Source organism: Cynoglossus semilaevis, chromosome 9, assembly GCF_000523025.1.
Source record: "Cynoglossus semilaevis isolate Cse_v1.0 chromosome 9, Cse_v1.0, whole genome shotgun sequence".
NCBI classification, from domain to species: Eukaryota; Metazoa; Chordata; class Actinopteri; order Pleuronectiformes; family Cynoglossidae; genus Cynoglossus; species Cynoglossus semilaevis.
Window position 1 is genome coordinate 13,900,899 of NC_024315.1, and position 18,302 is coordinate 13,919,200.

Here is an 18,302-nt window from a genome sequence, read left to right on the forward strand (position 1 = left end):
GTTTCTGTTCCTTTTATTGAATTTACTTTTTCTTCCTTGAAACATGACTGAAAGATCTGATAGGGATGACGTCTCAAGTCTCAGTTCTTTTGGTTTTTGTGGTCCAACAGATGACCTGACATGGCCCACATGTTGTACGTCATTGTGGGGATCCAGCTTTGATAGACAGACGGATGCTTTTGTGAATTTCTTTGAGATAGCCAGCTCTTTCGCAGAAATATCTCAGATAATGCAACGCTGTGACACCGCAAGAGCTGTTTATCACATAGCAGGGGGCTGACGACTTTGCTGAGACCAGATAGATATGCATGGTCCAGTCACTGTCTACATGAGATTAGAGCACAGTGGAAACAATCCGGCAGATTGAGGCACAGCTGCTCTCAGATGGACTAAGAGTTGGGACGGATTCTCTCAAAGGTGTGGAGGCGCTCATGCAGGCTATTTGAGGCGATACTGTTATCAGAGAGGCACCAGGGTTGAGGCTGGCTACGAGTCATCAACTCCACCCCCAAATCAGTGCATGGAAGCATTAGAAGTGGCTCAAACATACATAACAATGGCTGTCCTTAACCACTCCTCTGAGTGGCACTACGCCTGAGGGCAAATGTGAGAACAACAACTGTGCAGACAGAACGAGAGTGGTTAAGATTAAAGTCCCACCCCGGGCCACTCAAACCAGTGGCCACTCAGAGATATTACTCTCAGCTTTAAATAAGTTGTCATTCTTTAGAAGTAAAAACATGAATGCAAATTGTTTTGATTTGCATAGATGAGGATTGAAAGAGTAGCACAGATGATGGCATTGTGACCCATATAGATTTGGGAAATCAGGAAACAGACGAGCAGTGTAAACACACGTGGACGAGGACAACATATACTAGATGATATTCTTAAAATTTACTGTTACTTAAGATTCAGTGTTCCACTCATGCTGCAACAAACAAAACACAAAGCGTTAGTAATCTTACCCCAATTTACAGCATGTAACAATAATATTTAAGTTACGTTTTAAGTTATTCTGGAGTATATTTTGGACCACATTTGTCCTCGTTTTGATTTTTTTTTAACAGAATCTACAGTAAAGCAAACATATTTATCAACTAACCTCATTAGAAAACTTAACTGACAGACTAATTCTTAACTGATATATTATTTATATATGTATAAAAAAAACCTGTAAATCTTATCACGTGATCTAATGAGTCAAATACTGGTCTCTTACAAACTTAAAAATGTTTTGTATCTTAAAGTTCAGGCTCCCTACTTACCCAAACTTTTTTTCCCACTCATATACAATTGATAAAATTAAAAAATATATTTTGGGTGAAAAGTCTTTAGTTACATATGTTGGATTAGTCATCAGCTGTAGTCTGGCTGTAACCAGTGTTTGGTGATGATAACATACAGCTGCTGCTGGAGGCAGAGCCTTCGGCTGATTCTACCTGACTTGTGATTGTTCTGGATGTCTTTGAGGGCCCACAAACAGCAGTGTGGTCAACAACAAGCTCTTGATTGACAACAACACGCAACAACAGAGAACGAGGCAGAATGGCCACAATCATACCTGCAACAAATGAGAAAAATTCTGAATGGCAAGGAAGCAGAGCTAAAGAGAGAGAGTGACAGAGAGGGGAGGGCAGTGTCATTGTTTGGAGGCTGAAGCTTAGCCATGTGGATGGAGCAGGTCAGAGACAAACTGAGATTTCATTTGACACGGAATGCATCGCCGCTGCACAGTTGGACAGAGATCTAAGTGGGAGCTCGATCACTATGGATCTGCTGCCAGGTATTTCAAGCGTGTGGTCAAGCCCCTGCGCAGTCAATGTGTTTGTGTCTACAGCATTTGTATTTTACAGTCCTCGTGGTCCTCTGTCTTATTTCTAAGGAGTGTTTGGCCAAACGTTCATCTCCGGGGCCGATGCTGTTTGTTCATGACAGTTGGAGCTCATTTAAGACGTGTGTGTGGTCTGTTTTTTCTGCCCTTGCTGTGTAAACACCATCATTTATTCGGTGAAACTGTTTCCTGACAGTTTGAGTCTGAAGAATTTTACCTCTGTTTGAAAGCTGTATTTTAACATCCTGTCACTTTACCAAACACAAGGCTGTGGTCAATGACTCAAAGTTCCTGTTGCTCAAGATAATTGAAGCACAACATCAATGTGCAATATCATGTAGACATTGAAGTCCTGATCTATTTGGACATGTTTACATGGAATTAGTAAGTCACATATAGTCTAAGAATAGATATTGTGAGCATATGTAGTCACACAAAGCACATTCTTAATATTGGAGAGAAAAAAATTATAATTGCCTTTTTCTTATAATGCTGGTTCAGTTGTTGATGCTTGTGTAGTAATGAAAGCTTGTACCTTTTTTGTGTGTTATTCAGAGTGTTTGTCAACCGAAGTTTGGCAATGGAGAAGATCAAGTGCTTTGGCTTTGACATGGATTACACTTTAGCAGGTGAGTTAATCCACGTAATCAAACACAGTACTGTTTCAGTCATCTGGTTTGTCAAATATAGCATTGACAAACAAAAACATTTTATAAAGAGACAACTGTTTGGTTTCCAGGAGTGTGGTTGAATGTTTGAGCCAAGTGTTTTTATTTCTTTAATCACTTTTTTCCAGACCTTGCATAGTTTTTTTGGACAAATAAACTATAACATTGAGTTTTTTTTCTCAGTGACGCAGCTCCAGGTTTGAGACTTCATCTCTATGAATAAATTAATCTGCCCTCTGGTTGAGAAAACAGGTTACGTTTGTTTGCTGGTTTCATCTGTGATAACTGGGAAAACCTACCATCGCGCTGTGCCTCTCTACACTGCAGGCGTTAGTGGAGCCACTCAGCTGTTGACATGCTGCTCTTTATGGATGCTCATAACCAAGTGTTAATGTTTGTTAGAAGCCCAGCTATCACCTTTCATTGGATGGTGTTCAACTTGTCAGTGTGGTGACACATTTTCAACTCTGAGGAGTTGAGTCTGCTACAAAGCAACTGCTGCTTCATCCCGAACAGCGTTTCACAGTTTGGAAAAGAAAACTCATTTGAGTTTTTAACATATTTATCGGCAACACATGGCAACAGAGGATTTTTTATTATATGTTATAATATGTTTAACATGCGTTAAGTTACACAGAACTTTTTTAAATGAAAATTGTTTAGTAACCAAGGGGAATTGCACAGAACTTTTTTAAATGAAAATTGTTACCAAGGGGAATTTCCTCTGAGGCTCAGCTAAACTAAGCCAATCCTGCAAAAATGGCTGCCCTCTTTAATTGTATTTGGGATTCAAAGGCAACTCTGCATCCTTTGAGTAGCATTATTGCCATGTGGCTCCCAGGAATTCCAACAGCCCTAAAAGAGAAAGGTGTAAAGCTGGGAAAACTACCCATAAATGTTCTATGTTACAGTAAAGGTGACTCAGCTGATTTAACTTTTATTTGATTCTATGATTTTTTTTCTGTGTGTTCACAAATAGCTTTGAGTTTGAGTGAACTCCACATAGTCAACATTGTGTAAGCCGGTGTTGCTTCATCTGTTTTTTGGACTCCTGCAGAGAACTCTATGCTGGCCCACATTTCACTGAGAGCTTTCAAAAGAAATGCACACAGATTTGCCCCAGTTTTTCAACAGACTTTTGGCAGGAATGTAGGTCCTGCCAAAGGCTGCACTAGTTTTTATCCTCATTTCTCAAATGTGACTAAACCTCACATTTGAAACCAATGGCAACAGAAGCTTCACTAGGGATGAGAATTTTTCTAATGTGTACTGTAGGCTGGGTTCAGACAAGGAGTCTTTGTCTGGGGTGTGTTTAGTTGGAACCAGTAAACGTGTGGTGGTTGTTTACTTTGTGTGTGTTAGGGATGTGGGTTATGTGCAAACCAGAGGTGATGTGACCTCCAGTCTGAAGAAACAACACACACCTCTGCAATTGGAGCAGCAGAAGTATATTTATCTAGAGATAATTTCATCAGGGATAGTAAGTAACAGAGCCTTGCAGCAGAGGCTGTTTTCACACCTTAGACCTAAGCAAATGGCCATGTGTGTGTGTGTGTGTGTGGGGGGGGGTTACATGTTTGCATAATGACACTGTGAGACATATGAGAAAGAGCTTCCAGTAAGAGGGGCAAGGGCCATCCATTAATCTAGATATCTGACTCCTGGGTCCACAGCTAGGAGCCACAACACGGTTTCCGACGTGCACACAAACTTTTTTTTTTAAATTTTATGGTCTGTATTGTCATTGTACCACAAGGATACAACAAAACTGAGCCTCTGCATTTAACCCATCACCAAGGGGAGCAGTGGGCAGCTTTTAAGCGCCCGGGGAAATGTTTTGCTGTCAGTGTTTTCTTTATCTTCTTTACATACTTACGGCACCGTCCAGGCCTGCAGCCTCAGCGTAGCACTCAACCAACAAACAAGTTGGAGGCTCCTAGGATTACATGTGCAAAGGATCTGCTGTAGGCCACGGTTTCATGTGTCTGTGGAGTTTTGATGGCAGTCAGTCAGCTCTCAAAAAAGCCATGCTGCTTCACTGGGTCAGTATTCATTGGGAGGTGTACATATCTGACCTTATGATGTCAGCGATCTTTATTGTACCTGGCCTCCTATTTGACCGTCTTTTTATCAATCACATCCAGGCACCGTTGGTAGTTTTATACCTCCCACATTTTCTTTCCACCATGTTTGAACTGCCAAATTGCATGAAGTCACATTATAATTAGGGCCGTCATACAATTACTGTTTTAGTCACAGCAAAGCTGTGAATCTATCAAGATTAGTGTTGACTCATTGAGATAGATCACACCTGTTTTATGTGTGACTAATACAAATGATGGTATTATTAATATGGAAAATGTCAAGTAAAATCGGCAAGAGAATAACTGAAAATGTAATTTGAAGGACTTCTCAACGTTGGCCTGTAGAATAGTTTGGTAAAGTCGCTGTCCTGAAGTATAAGGCTCTGCAAACACTTACTAGAAGTTGAGATGGTATTTTAGGATACAGGTGCTTTGGTTAAAAGTCAACTTTGTAGCAGCTTTATGTGTGTAAATGACAACTTGTATCCACTGTGTATTTTACCAACAATTAGAGGACTGACCATGGAATTGTTGAGGTTATCTTTTTTTTTACTTCTTCCACATTGGGTTATGAAAACCTTGGAGCTTTAAGGAGAGCACTCAAAGGGTAAACAGCTCTTTAAGTAGGTTTCTTTGTGTTGCTTCAGGGCCTCAAGAGAAATATGACAAGTGATTGGAAAGCAGGAAGGGTGGAGGTGGGGGAGAAGATCTGTGGATAGAAGATCCAAGTCCTTAGTGTGACAGAATGTTCCTCCCATTACGATGTGACTGGATTCTATGGTCATAGGCCAGGAACCCTCAAAGGTTTAAAGACGAGTGACACCTGAAGACCAAAGAGTTACCCAACCTTTAACTTCACTCTGTGATTTTTAAACAATGTTCAGGGAACCTAAAGCAAGCACACACTCTGACATACTGTACAGATGAGAACACTGGCGTTCTCAGCTCATCCTGCAGTACTGTAGTACAAACATTGTCGACCCCCACCCCCCTTTCTTCACTACGGGGGGCCTCCTGCTGCCCCCACTGGGAGCTCCACAAGCCAGTGACAATAACACAAGTGCATTCTGTGCTCCGTATTTATAACTTCTGACATGTGATTTACTTCAGTGTCAAATTACATTTTAATCCCCTGACAGACAATTCTTAGTCCAGTGTTGACTAATTTTCCTCTTTCATCGTACCGCCCACCTCACCACCTATAATTCTTGCCTGGCCAATGGGGTGGCAGGGATTCATGTGAACGCATTATCACAATATTGGGACAAGTCTCCAGACTCTGAAGACACCCTCACAATCTATACCTGTTGTGTAACAAGAGTGCAGCCGGACGAACGTTTGCTTTGTGATCACACACACACGTCAAGAACGTAAAACTGTGCTCATACTACAATGTTCGTCTTAAATGCTGTATAGAAATGTTCTGTTCTTTGACACCAATTCCCAGGGTCTTGTTTTCAAACGTGTGCTGCGGCTAATTTTGTTACACTGGCTCCAGATACAGAATGTTCTGAAATGGAAGCAAATGTTTTCAGTTCAAAGACCAAATATGGGTTATAGCTTTTAGTGTAAATGTTCAAGTTAAGGTCATGTAAAAACACCATAATAACCATTTGGTTTCAAAATGATCTAACATGATATACAACATGATGATAATATTTTCTAATACGGTCGCCAAGCAGTCACTGTCACACACATTGTCCATGGTTGCTTATCATCTGTTTACTTCCAATTGAAATTATTTTAGAATTATTAGTGACATGTATGGATGTTAAAAATGGGTTAAAATTTGATACAATGCATGACAATTTGCATCAAAGCCTAAGGAGTTATCTCAAAAAGTTATTGGTCATACCATGAAACTAGGCACTCTAGTACAGTAGGCTGCGGTATGCGCCTAAAAATGTTGGCTGTGACCCGCTATTAAACCAAGATGTCAGGTTCTGAGTTAGACAAGACCATTTTAGTTGCTAATGGTATTTTTCATGGTCCTTACAAATAAAGGATCACTGTATTTGGTCTTAATTTGTCAGGGGCTCATTTTTAAAATGATATTTGATAAAATCGTATGGTGAACAAAAACAAACATGAATCATGTCGTAACTTGAGTGTATTGTTACATCATCTTGCCATGTTATTGAAACCAATCTTTTTGTGGCATCTGTTTTTGTTCTTTTGGGGAAGGCGATCCCAATGCTTCTTCTGCCATGTTGATATATCAAACCAAATGTGGATGGACTTCATGTGTCAGACCTGTCTTTTAACATTTCCTCTTGTCTGTGATTGCAGTGTACAAGTCGCCGGAGTACGAGTCACTGGGCTTCGAGCTCACAGTGGAGCGTCTGGTCTCCATCGGTTATCCTCAGGAGCTGCTCAGCTTTGTGTACGATCCCTCCTTCCCGACCAGGTCAGAACAACCACACTTAGGGATACGAAGCACGAGGAAGGCTTTCTGGTTAAGGACAAAGAGTTGCTTTTGCTCCATTATATCTTATCATTTAAAAACCTTTGAACCTGTAGCATGTACATACACTGGGCGAGAAAAAAACGTCCAACCTGTTCAAAGTCCAGTTCAGAGGCTCAAGCTTATCTGTCCTCTACATGATAAGAAGAAGTAATGTTGATTGATCTCCACAGAGAAAAAAGGCAGACTGGTTGCAATATTAGTATCAGTATTGGACATTGTAAAGGAAGTATCAAGCCATCCCAAAGTCTTCTATTGAGCATGTGAATCTTAAAAGTGATGTGTTTTTTTTCCTGTTCCATGCACTGCCTGTGTACAGAGCATTCTCACCACTGGAGCAGGACAAAAGCCTATTTGTAGAGGGTGACCACTTTTGGATTCAGTGTTGCTGACGTAGCCCAGTATTTATTTTTGTAACTGAGATCTGCGTGTAATCGGGGGGTTAACATCAATGTCTGTTCATCAGTGGGCGAGCTGCTGCCTGGTGCTGGCTCTGCTCAGATACACAGACTGAAACATTGGCACTGGCCCTGTTCTTTCTTGATTCAATGCTAATGCTAAATATTGCAATTTCTTACTAAACTATAGGCACGGTGACATATTGAGGTGTTTTTTAACAATTTAATTGTAGGAAAACTATCAGCATAGTAAACATAAAAGGTTACTAAATTTTGGAATAGAGGGATCCACATTTGAAATAAAGAAATAAAAATAAAATTAAATCAACCAATGGCATGAATATTTGCACATTAATTGTTAATAAGAAAATCAATCTAGTGCTGTGGAATATTGATACAGTATTGTTAAACAAGGTTTTGTGGTATCTCTGTGTTAAGATATTTTTGTAGACTGCTAGTGTTGACTTAAATGTATTAGATATAGAATATGATGAATAATTATCACATCCACTTTCAGGGGCCTTGTGTTTGATACCATGTATGGAAACCTCCTGAAGGTTGATGCTTACGGTAATATACTGGTCTGTGTCCACGGGTTCAACTTCTTACGAGGGTGAGTGGTTGTGAATGGTCAACCGTAACTCGACTCCTTTTTTCATATATTTTTTAAATATCTCTCAGATTTTGTTATGATTTTTTGTCTGATGTAACTGTTGTTTTAGCCCTGAGACCCGTGAGCGGTACCCAAACAAGTTTATTCAAAGAGGTGACACAGAGAGGTTTTATATCCTCAACACTCTCTTCAACCTGCCAGGTGAGGCCTCTGAACAACAAGGGGGTTAAAGAGATGACTGACGTTGTTTTCACTACAAAAAGTGTATTTCATCTTGCACTTTCACAGGAGGTGGGATACCATTTAAAAAAAAATCCTTTGTGGGCTTTGCATGAATCAATTCAATGATTTATTGATTGAAAAATCTTTTTTAAGTTCAAATCTGTGTGGGTTGATGATTACAGTAAATAGACATCCATGTAAAGAAATACAACAACATATTTTTCATCTGTCTACTACAATCACAGACTAGCACAGACTTACAGTACAATTATATTGTTTGGCTCTGAACCCTGTCATCTGGTCTACATTGTTTGTGTCTGTACCAGAACTGTTGTAGCTAACGTTAGCTCTGGTGTCTGTACCAGGATTGTTGTAGCTAACATTAGCTCTGGTGTCTGTACTAGCACTGTTGTAGCTAGTGTTAGCTCTGGTGTCAGTACTAGGATCCTTGTAGCTAACCTGTTTTCATGCAATACGAAGGTTTCACTTTATAACCAATTTTATGAGTTTTCAATTTTTACTAGTTATCAGTGAACAATGCAGAAAGAAAGCAGATGAATGGGATTTTCTACTGTTATGGTTAACAAACTCACCTCAAAAGGTTGATTTTTTTTTTTAAATATTGGCCATTAGACCATCATTAAACCCATAGGTTAATAAAAAGTGTGATGACTTCTAAAACCTCTGATGACAGCCTATGTGTTGGCCTTTGCAGAGACCTACCTCTATGCCTGCCTCGTGGACTTCTTCTCCAACTGTGACAGATACACAAGGTAAAACACATTTAAGGGCAAAATCTTTTTAGGCATTGCATGACGACACTAAGACAAACAGAGTACCGAGCAAGCCCTACAGCATGTCAGGGCAAAGGTACTAATGAAATCTAATCATTCTCAAATTGAAAAAATAAATGATAGTTTTCTTAAGGAGCCTGTATAAATCAGTTTTTTTTCACAACTGTAATATATCTTTGCTACTAATGAATGAAGAAAGGCATGGACTCTTTTTGAAAAGGACGCAGAAATAAAGAGGTTTCCAGTAACAACAACAAATCCAGTCTTGATATAACAGATAATCCTAAATGTCTCAGGAAAGCGGTGCCATAATGGCCTTTAATTTCTGTTGAGAATGTAATCTGGAATGGCTGCATGTCCTTTTGTCCTCTGAAACCTGGTTGTTGGTCTTTTAGGGGGAGAATGCTTTCCTGTTTGGCTGGGGACCCCTCCAACAAGGGAAGGCTATCCCATTTAAAAGCAAACAAAAAAACAACAACAAGAAATGCCAATTTTTTGGTTTTTAAAAGCCTTGTGTGAAAAAGTTCCCTCACAATCAACTATGGTCGTGTTTTGTCACTGCTCCTTTCCCTCAGCTGTGAGACCGGCTTCAAAGATGGCGATCTCTTCATGTCCTACAAGAGCATGTTCCAGGACGTACGTGATGCTGTGGACTGGGTGCACTTCAAGGTAGGACTCCGCTAATTAATGTGTGTATAATGGGAAACCTGACACGACTTTGGGTTTAGGAAGCACGTCAAAACATTGATGTTCTCCCCGTACAAAAGCCATGGTTGGCAGTGACGGCACAGGAAAATACAGATTTTAAATATTTACCCAGGGATGTTCTGTACTACTTTTTCAGACCAAGTACAAGTACTCACTCTTGAGTACTCACCAATACAGAATACCGATGTCACTTGTTTTATATATATATATATATATATTAAACTTTTCATTTCTGAAAAAGGCAGCACAGTGTTGACATGAGTTAGGTGTAAAATAAAATGGTCTGAAAAAACCTGCAGATGAGCACCTTTTTTGTGCACAAAAAAAAAACCAAAATAAAATATTGTGGGAAAGAAGTTCACAGGTTTTTGTTCCTGTCCTCTGTTAACAGGGAACTCTGAAGGAGAAGACTGTGGAGAACCTGGAAAAGTATGTGGTCAAAGATGTAAGTAGACTGTTTATATTCATTGGGACATTCATTGGGACAACACATGAACACAGCATCCTCCACCTCCCTGTTACACTCCTGTGTTCTGCTCAGATGGCTCAGGCCTCAGTCTTTTATTTCTGCTCCTCTCCCACCAGGGGAAGCTACCGCTTCTGCTCAGCAGAATGAATGAAGTCGCCAAGGTTTTCTTGGCAACCAACAGTGACTACAAGTACACTGATGTGAGTATGTGTTGAAAGTTTAAAAGCTATTTTACAGTTTACCGGCTGTCCCACAGCTGTGGTGGTCGGGACTGATATTAGCAGATAAATATTATTCATGTTAGACTTTTTTCTGCATTATTGTGTGTTTTTATGATAAAGTTGTAAAGCAGTTCCTCTAATGTTCTTGTACAGAAAATCATGACCTACCTGTTTGACTTTCCTCATGGCCCTAAGGTAAAGTATCAATAGCTTTTTCCACTTTAACAAAATCTTGGCGAGACATGAGCTTCAACTGCTTTCCTGTTTTTCCTCATCCTTTTTCTACCCTTTTTATTTATTTTTCTTACTTATGTTGTCCTGTGTCAACCACAGCCGGGCACTGCTCACCGGCCGTGGCAGTCCTACTTTGACTTGATCCTAGTGGATGCCAGGAAGCCCCTGTTCTTCGGGGAGGGTACAGTGCTTAGACAAGTCGACACAGTGAGTGAGCACACACAGAGTGTATAGAAACATCATTGTTTCTTTTCTTCAAAAATACCAACCCACACACAAAAGAGCAGCCTCGGTTAGCCTCCTGTGTGATGGTGAGCAGTGGTGTTTCTCCTGAACATGTCAGAGTTTGAGTTAGACTGTCTGACGATGTACTGCCCAGACACACGGGCAGCTTCATCTAAAAACTGATTCCTCCAAGGTGAACTACAGGAGACCTTCAGACTCCTGCTTGACCTGCTATTATGTCACTCACTGGACAATATTACAATGTTTTTTTCTGATTCTACTGTACAATATTCAGCAATAATATTTTTTTAATAAATCTGTGCAATAATTGGTCCATTTTTTTCAGTTTTTTCACATTAACTGTACAATATTCAGCAATAATATTTTTTTAAAATAAATCTGTGCAATAATTGGTCAATATTTTGTTCAGTTTTTTCACATTAACTGCGAAATACAGCATTTTAAAATCAGCTTGTTTTCTTTCCCTCAGACAACAGGGCGTCTGAAGATAGGAACCTACACTGGACCTCTGCAGCATGGCATCGTCTACTCTGGAGGTGATTTTCTTTTTATTCTTGAACATAGTGGTCACTAGGGGTGTGTATTGGCAAGAATCTGGTGATATGATATGTATCGGGATACAGGGGCAACGATGTGTTATACCATGATACTATAGGCACAATGATATGTTGAGTATGTTTTAAACAAGTTAATTGTAGGACAACTGTCAACAGTAAACACACAGCGCTGTTCCATGCTTAACACCACATTACTAAAATTGGAACACAGAGATCTGCATTTGTAATCACTAGAGTAGAAATAAAATTTTCAGGACTTTTTGGATAAACAAATGAAAACAATCAGGTTGTTTGATTCAAATACTTGCAAATATATGAAGCCCCTGTACAATCAGCTACCAGTCGGAGGGTTAAATGGAACACAAAAATAAACCAATGTTTTGAATATTTGGATGGTAATTACAGTGTTGTATAATTTTTGTTTCAGTGTACCAATTTTATCTTGCACCCGTTGTGGTCAGACCTGCATCTTCAGCCTCTATGATTTCTCCTTAGGTTCCTCAGACATTGTGTGCGATCTGCTGGGAGCCAAGGGCAAAGACATTGTGTACATCGGGGACCACATCTTTGGAGACATTCTCAAGTCCAAAAAACGTCAAGGTTGGAGGACATTCCTGGTGATACCCGAGTTGGCCCAGGAGCTGCATGTGTGGACAGACAAGAGCTGTGAGTCCTGAGAACATCACAATTATCCACATGTATAAAATGTGTATGAGGAGGATCAAGTCTTCCCGCTGCACAAGTGACGCCCTTATTAAAGTGCCTATAGTTTTAGTAGAATCCATATTTTCTTTGACTCTGTCTATGGATCATTTCTGAGCTTCCTATTGGTCCAAAGACTCGTCACATTTTTTTTTAACCTGATGTGAGGAAGAAAAACCATCAACAGTGTTTCTAATTACATCTAACAGCAGTTGGAATAAATGTTAAAGTTAAACCTGGATTGGTCATATCTGTGCTCAGATGCTAATATCATACCATACAAAAATGATGCACAGAGATTAGCTAGAATCACTTTGACTTCTTTTATTCCTTTTTATGTCTACTATTCTCAACCCTCAAAGAATTCTGAATTGGAAAATAGTGGAACTACTCTTGAAAAGAGAGCATTTTGTCTTTACATTTCTGACATACGCCAATCAGGGCTCTTCTGTGTTAACTGCTAATTGATGTTGATTTGCTGGTAGCAGCTAAATGACTCGCTGTAGCAGCGATTGGACCATGTCAAAATCGCATTCTGGGGGAAGTTTGATTTTAGTTTCTCTCTTAAACACCACGGTTAGCATCTACAGGTTTTGAAAATATGAGGTTACACAAAGTAACCCAAAGATGTGTCAGGAACATGTTTGTATTTGTACCGAGGATTATGTACCAGAGAGTTTGGTATGAATTTTGCTCCCTTTTATTGCCCTAATATTGATAGAACTTCAGGTCTGTTTTTCCGTCAGTGGAAGAATGTGGTCATGGAGAATAACATGTAATCACCTTGTAAGAACCCCACACACCGAGGTTCATGCTCTCCTTCTGTTTTCCAGCTTTATTCGAAGAACTGCAGGGCCTGGACATTTTCTTGGCCGAACTCTACAAGTAAGAAATGTGACCTTTGGCCTCCTTTTTTTTGCTCTCCCCATCTTGTCTTTGTTCTCCCGCTCCTCTCTCTCTCTCTCTCTTACCGCCTCACCCATGAATCCTAAACCAGTTATTTAGGTCCTGGCACATTTCACTGTTCCTCCACATCTTAGACACACTACCTTTCAGCAGACTGACATCCTCACGTGCACACACACACACACAGACATGTTACTGTCTGTCCCACATAATGACTGCATTGCATTTCTCTTCTGCTCTTCTGCAGACATCTGGACAGCAGCAGTAACGAGAGGCCGGACATCAGCACTATTCAAAGGAGAGTCAAGGTACGACTGCCCAAAAAGAAACTTTTTCTCAAAAGAAAGGCTCCTGTAGTTTAACAGGATTTACTAAAAACCTCATAAGAAAATATGGATACCCTGAAATATCACGATATTTTGATTAACATTAAGTGTTTCAGACATTGAGGCAAACAGTTTTTTTTTTTATTATTTGTTTGTCAAAAGGAACCTGAAAATGAAAATGAACCTGTTGACTTCCTATCAGATCACACGAGGAAGGAGGACAAGAGAGGAATTACACTGTGATTAGCAAGTTGATATTTAGAATTCCAAATGAAAACTCTGCTCCCCAAGCTCATATAATCTTAACACTGATTACCTGGTCCAACATGAGCCTTGCTATCATGTTGTGATCATTAACACTGTTCATTGGTTCTAAAATTGGTGATGAATTACCTGGAGTAACTGTCTTCTCTGTTGTGACATTAAGCTCCTGATAAAGATGTGAGGTCTAAAAACATTCTTCAAACAGGAAATATACCACAAATATTCTCTTTATTTACATTAAATAACATTATTGGCGTTCCCATGTTTACTCTTTGCACTCTCTGTTCCCTTGTCCCACACTTTCCAAGTTCACGGAGTCATCTCTTCTCCTTCTTTCAACCCCCCTCTAGAAAGTGACTCACGACATGGACATGTGCTATGGCATGATGGGTAGTCTGTTCCGCAGCGGCTCCAGACAGACCCTGTTTGCCTCCCAGGTGATGCGTTACGCCGACCTGTACGCCGCCTCCTTCATCAATCTGCTGTACTATCCCTTCAGCTACCTGTTCAGAGCTGCTCACGTCCTGGTGAGTGAGTGAGTGAATGTGTGGAGAGACTTCAGAGTCTGCGCGTGGAGGTCCTCTCAGTGGCGTGGTGCATGTGTAGTATTTTTAAGTAAATTTACCTTTAAGTAATTTCTCACCTGTTATCTTCTCAGATGCCCCACGAGTCGACAGTTGAACACACCCATGTGGACATTGACACAGAGTCGCCTCTGGCCACACGCAACCGCAGCCACTGCAACGACTGCAAAGACCTGGATTGCAAACGCAATCATCTGACTCGCTCCTTCAGCGAGATCAAACCTCCAAACCTGTTCCCACAGACTCCCCAGGAGATCACCCACTGCCACGATGAGGATGATGATGAAGAGGAGGAGGAAGAGGAGTAACACAGCAGACAATACAAGGAGACTGGAGTTCCTGCTCCTGTCTTCATGTTTTCCAGTCGTGTCAGGTAGTGACCACTCCTACAGTGACAACATCTCCTGTGTGTGTGTGTGTGTTTACTGTCTCAGTATTGTGTGCACAACAACACACACACACACCCACAGGAGATGTCAGGAGAGATAAAGGACCAGTAGCAAAAGTTTTCCCAGCACTGATATAAACAATATATATATATATATATAAATATCTAAACAAAAGATTTTGATTTCTGTAACACGAACACAGATATGTTTGAATATGTTTTATAAGATGGCTCTGATGAGACACTGGTGGAAGAAAGCCACGCCCACTTAAGTACTTCAGAAACTTTGACCTTCAGTCATGTGTAAGAACAAACAAAACCAACAGGCTACAAACTTAAACGCACAGAAAAAGACCATGAACATGGCTCCACAAGTTTTAGAGTGGCTCCTGGTTATGACCTGGTGAGAACTGTTGGAAACTGTGTCCAGTCTGTAATTGGACGCACCTGCTACGAGCTCTTTCCCACCTTACTGTGTCTTCTTTCTTTCCTGATAATAACATAGTAATTTACAATGTCAAAACTCAAACCACTGGCAAAAGAATTCAGTGTGAAGTCGAAGCCTTCTCCACTGCTGCCTTTCACACAAGGCCACGTAGCATCATCATCTCCAAATACTGTAGACTTTCATCTGTAAGGTTATTTAAATATCTTGTGAACTCTAATTTGTAATACAATGTTTGGGTGAATTTAACAGATGCACCGTGATACATGCAAAAATGTGTGGGCAGTCAGATCTTTCATGGTCTGGCACAGAGGCATTAAAAATGGGAAGTAGTAACAGTCCCAGTTACTACAGCGGAATACTGATGTCAAATTGTTTGATACTGTAACTGAAATTGGTGGGCTCGCCTGCTGACACGAAAAATGAAAGGGTGGTGTGGAGTTTTTATTATGATTGACAACGATGGAATTTGATCTGGGAGCTAGCTTCTCTCAAACTTTGTTTTTTTATGTCTGATTGAACTTTTAACTTTAGGTTGAAATGTTGGATGAAAAAGGACAGGTTGCAGAATCTGTGATGTTGACTGTGGCTGTGCAGAAACAGTATGCACAATGTTAAATGAATAAAGAAAAAAAACACTTTGCAGGAAACGGTTAAGAGTGGGAAAAAAATATATGCACATACTTCAAAAAGAGGGTTTTTATGCAAGCAGTCGTGTTTAATTTTATTCACATTATTATAAAGGAGAAAAATTTCCTAAAACTCTACTACTTGTGTGCGTGAGACTCACTCAGACTTTAGGATCTACAGAAGCACAAACTGATATCAAGTTTTTGTAACATCAGATAGATGATGCAGCAGCAAATGTTGAACTGAATGGATGGGTCCTGTTACCTAGCAACACAAAGGGCACAGAACAGGCGCCATGTCCCTATGACAACCCTGAATCACTTTTGTGTACAGCAGCTGGTGGATGTACAGAGTGAGTTCTGTGAAACAGCTGAGGTTATCAGTATTAGGACAATCTGTCATATGCAGTAGTTCAAATGCGGTTTGATTTGGCAGTCCTATTACAACTACAGTAACTACAGTAGTTACGTTAACAGACATGCTGAGAAAAGATTGCCGCAACGCAATCTTAAGCTAAAGCCGTGACTGTGCCATGCAGGTCACACATTCAGCTACGAGAGTGTAGTGTTGCCGCTGTAGTCAAAGGCTGAGTGGCCTCCAATTCCAACTTTGCTGTACTTGTGCAAATGGCAATACAAAAAAAACATGTTAAGTCATTACTGGTCATCTTCATGGTGTGGAACATTAATCAGTCTACAGTACTCAACAATTTGGTGTGGAACATTAATCAGTCTACAGTCCTCAACAATTCATCTGACTGTTGTTTTAGTCAGACTGTCAGTCGTAGACTTACTGACTGTCCTGACCTCGGTCAGGTTGGTGTGACACAAGCCGGACCGCTCACTTGAGGTTGAAGCCTCTACAAACACACGCTGAGAGTTGATGATTAGTTGATGATGATGAGTTGATGATAAGCTCCAGGTGATTCAGTGAAACTATAATGTTTTCCCACAGAGTGTGTAAATAACATCATGTTAATTGACTGTGTATTAGAGCAATGATAAAGGGATGGATATTGGAATTATGGGTTATACAGTGTTGGTCATTCTGCCCATTCTGCTTTAACTCATTAACAGATTGTGAACTAAGTTTGAATCCCTGAATCAGATTTCTAATGAAGATTGTTTGGGTTTTTTAAAAATTTGTTTTTGTTTTATTTTTTTTAAATCAATTTCTTGTTTCTTTACCAGAATTGTGTGTTTTGTCAGTTTGAGTTCAGTGAAAGTTTTCATCCACTAGTTTGACCGGACTGCACCATAGTGCTTTAATTAAAAAAGATTTTGGGAGTAGAGTAGGAGAGCTAGAAAGAGCAAAAACAAAGTCAAAGAAAAACATTTACTTGTACTGCCCTTGGAGAGGTTTGTGAAATAACATCTCCTCATAATCACGATATTTTATACTTTATCTATTTGTGACAGTGAAAGAACTAGAATTAGATGATAAAGCCAGCATCCTCTGTCCTAGTTTAGCTGCAGCTCCCTCAGACTAACCTCTTTTTTTTGTTTTTCTTTCACGTTCCTCTTTCTAACCACCAGGGGGCTTCAGTCCTTTTCCTCCCCCCTCTTGTTTTCTGAGAAGTTAAATGATGTCTTTGATTTTCTGGGTGGTGCAGTTTAGGTCCTGAATGTGGAATTACTGGATGTGCCACATTTGGCAGCTGTTGCTGAAAAGAAAGACTGTTTTCTTCTTTGTGAAACCAATGAACAAATGTGTTCTGCTGCATTGGATTGACTTTGTAACCTGAATTATTTTTAATAATACATAAAAGTCCTTGTATTTTACACTGAGGAGGAAAAATCATACAGTAAAATTAAAGAAATACATGAATGGAATGTTTCAGAGCATGTTAGGTACAGTAGCTAAACTGTGGTTGTATTGAACACCACCAGGTTCATTTTTATTATTTTAGTTTTTTTTTTTTTTCATCATTTGTGCTTTATTCAAATAATGTCTTTTCTGTTTGTCTTTTATACCAAACCACAGCATCGCGTCACTGTGAACAAACTTCATCCACACCACGACAGACTGCCTTTAATTCTTTCAGACAACAGAGACCTGACATTTTCTGTCAATCACATTATTGTTGTCCTTCAACAGTGTTTTGTTTCTGTCCAGAAATGACCCTGCAGAGTGTACAGTGAAGGAAGAATCCATGCAGATGTAGAATAAACTAGTTTTTCAGAAGATCTCTGTTGTTTCTTTACTGCTGAGATGAGAAGTTGTTTGACTCTGAAGAAGAGAAACTGTTTTCTGGGGAAAGTGTTTCAAATACAGATCATTGAATTTAAACCAATCAGAGGATGAGTGAATCTAGTTGTCAGTTAGAGGCAGCATTGGCCTCTGTTCTAACACTGACTGATGGACAGTTTAAGACTGACTCACCAACTGGGTTTACTGATAGATGTCCTCGCTGAGTCAGCATTTTTGTGTGAGCATATTTCTCTATGAATGTGAGAGTTTGATAAAAGTTAAAGGGCCGTCTGTGTCCTGACTATTCTTTTACCAGAGTACGCTCACAGGTAAAGAGGTCTCAGTGAAATAGTTT

At 39.9% G+C, this 18,302-nt stretch overlaps 1 protein-coding gene across 9 annotated transcripts in view; it reads left to right on the forward strand.

Annotated features, from left to right (window-relative positions):
- The window catches only part of nt5c2b (5'-nucleotidase, cytosolic IIb), a 19,964-nt gene extending 4,070 nt beyond the window's left edge, over positions 1 to 15,894 (forward strand). For 6 of the 9 annotated variants that reach the window (XM_025058227.1, XM_008317362.3, XM_008317363.3 and 3 more), the window contains 16 exons: positions 2,390 to 2,463; positions 6,876 to 6,993; positions 7,966 to 8,061; positions 8,171 to 8,262; positions 8,999 to 9,056; positions 9,653 to 9,746; positions 10,177 to 10,230; positions 10,371 to 10,454; positions 10,629 to 10,670; positions 10,809 to 10,916; positions 11,425 to 11,491; positions 12,008 to 12,178; positions 13,048 to 13,099; positions 13,368 to 13,428; positions 14,061 to 14,237; positions 14,369 to 15,894. In XM_025058227.1, coding sequence (XP_024913995.1) covers positions 2,390 to 2,463; positions 6,876 to 6,993; positions 7,966 to 8,061; positions 8,171 to 8,262; positions 8,999 to 9,056; positions 9,653 to 9,746; positions 10,177 to 10,230; positions 10,371 to 10,454; positions 10,629 to 10,670; positions 10,809 to 10,916; positions 11,425 to 11,491; positions 12,008 to 12,178; positions 13,048 to 13,099; positions 13,368 to 13,428; positions 14,061 to 14,237; positions 14,369 to 14,602 — 1,582 coding nt within the window. In that variant the 3' untranslated portion in view covers positions 14,603 to 15,894. Of the gene's footprint in view, positions 1 to 2,389; positions 2,464 to 6,875; positions 6,994 to 7,965; positions 8,062 to 8,170; positions 8,263 to 8,998; positions 9,057 to 9,472; positions 9,521 to 9,652; positions 9,747 to 10,176; positions 10,231 to 10,370; positions 10,455 to 10,628; positions 10,671 to 10,808; positions 10,917 to 11,424; positions 11,492 to 12,007; positions 12,179 to 13,047; positions 13,100 to 13,367; positions 13,429 to 14,060; positions 14,238 to 14,368 lie in introns of those variants that run through there. The other 3 variants (XM_025058233.1, XM_025058231.1, XM_025058232.1) reach the window with 3 other exon arrangements.
- The last annotated feature ends 2,408 nt before the right edge of the window (positions 15,895 to 18,302 follow it).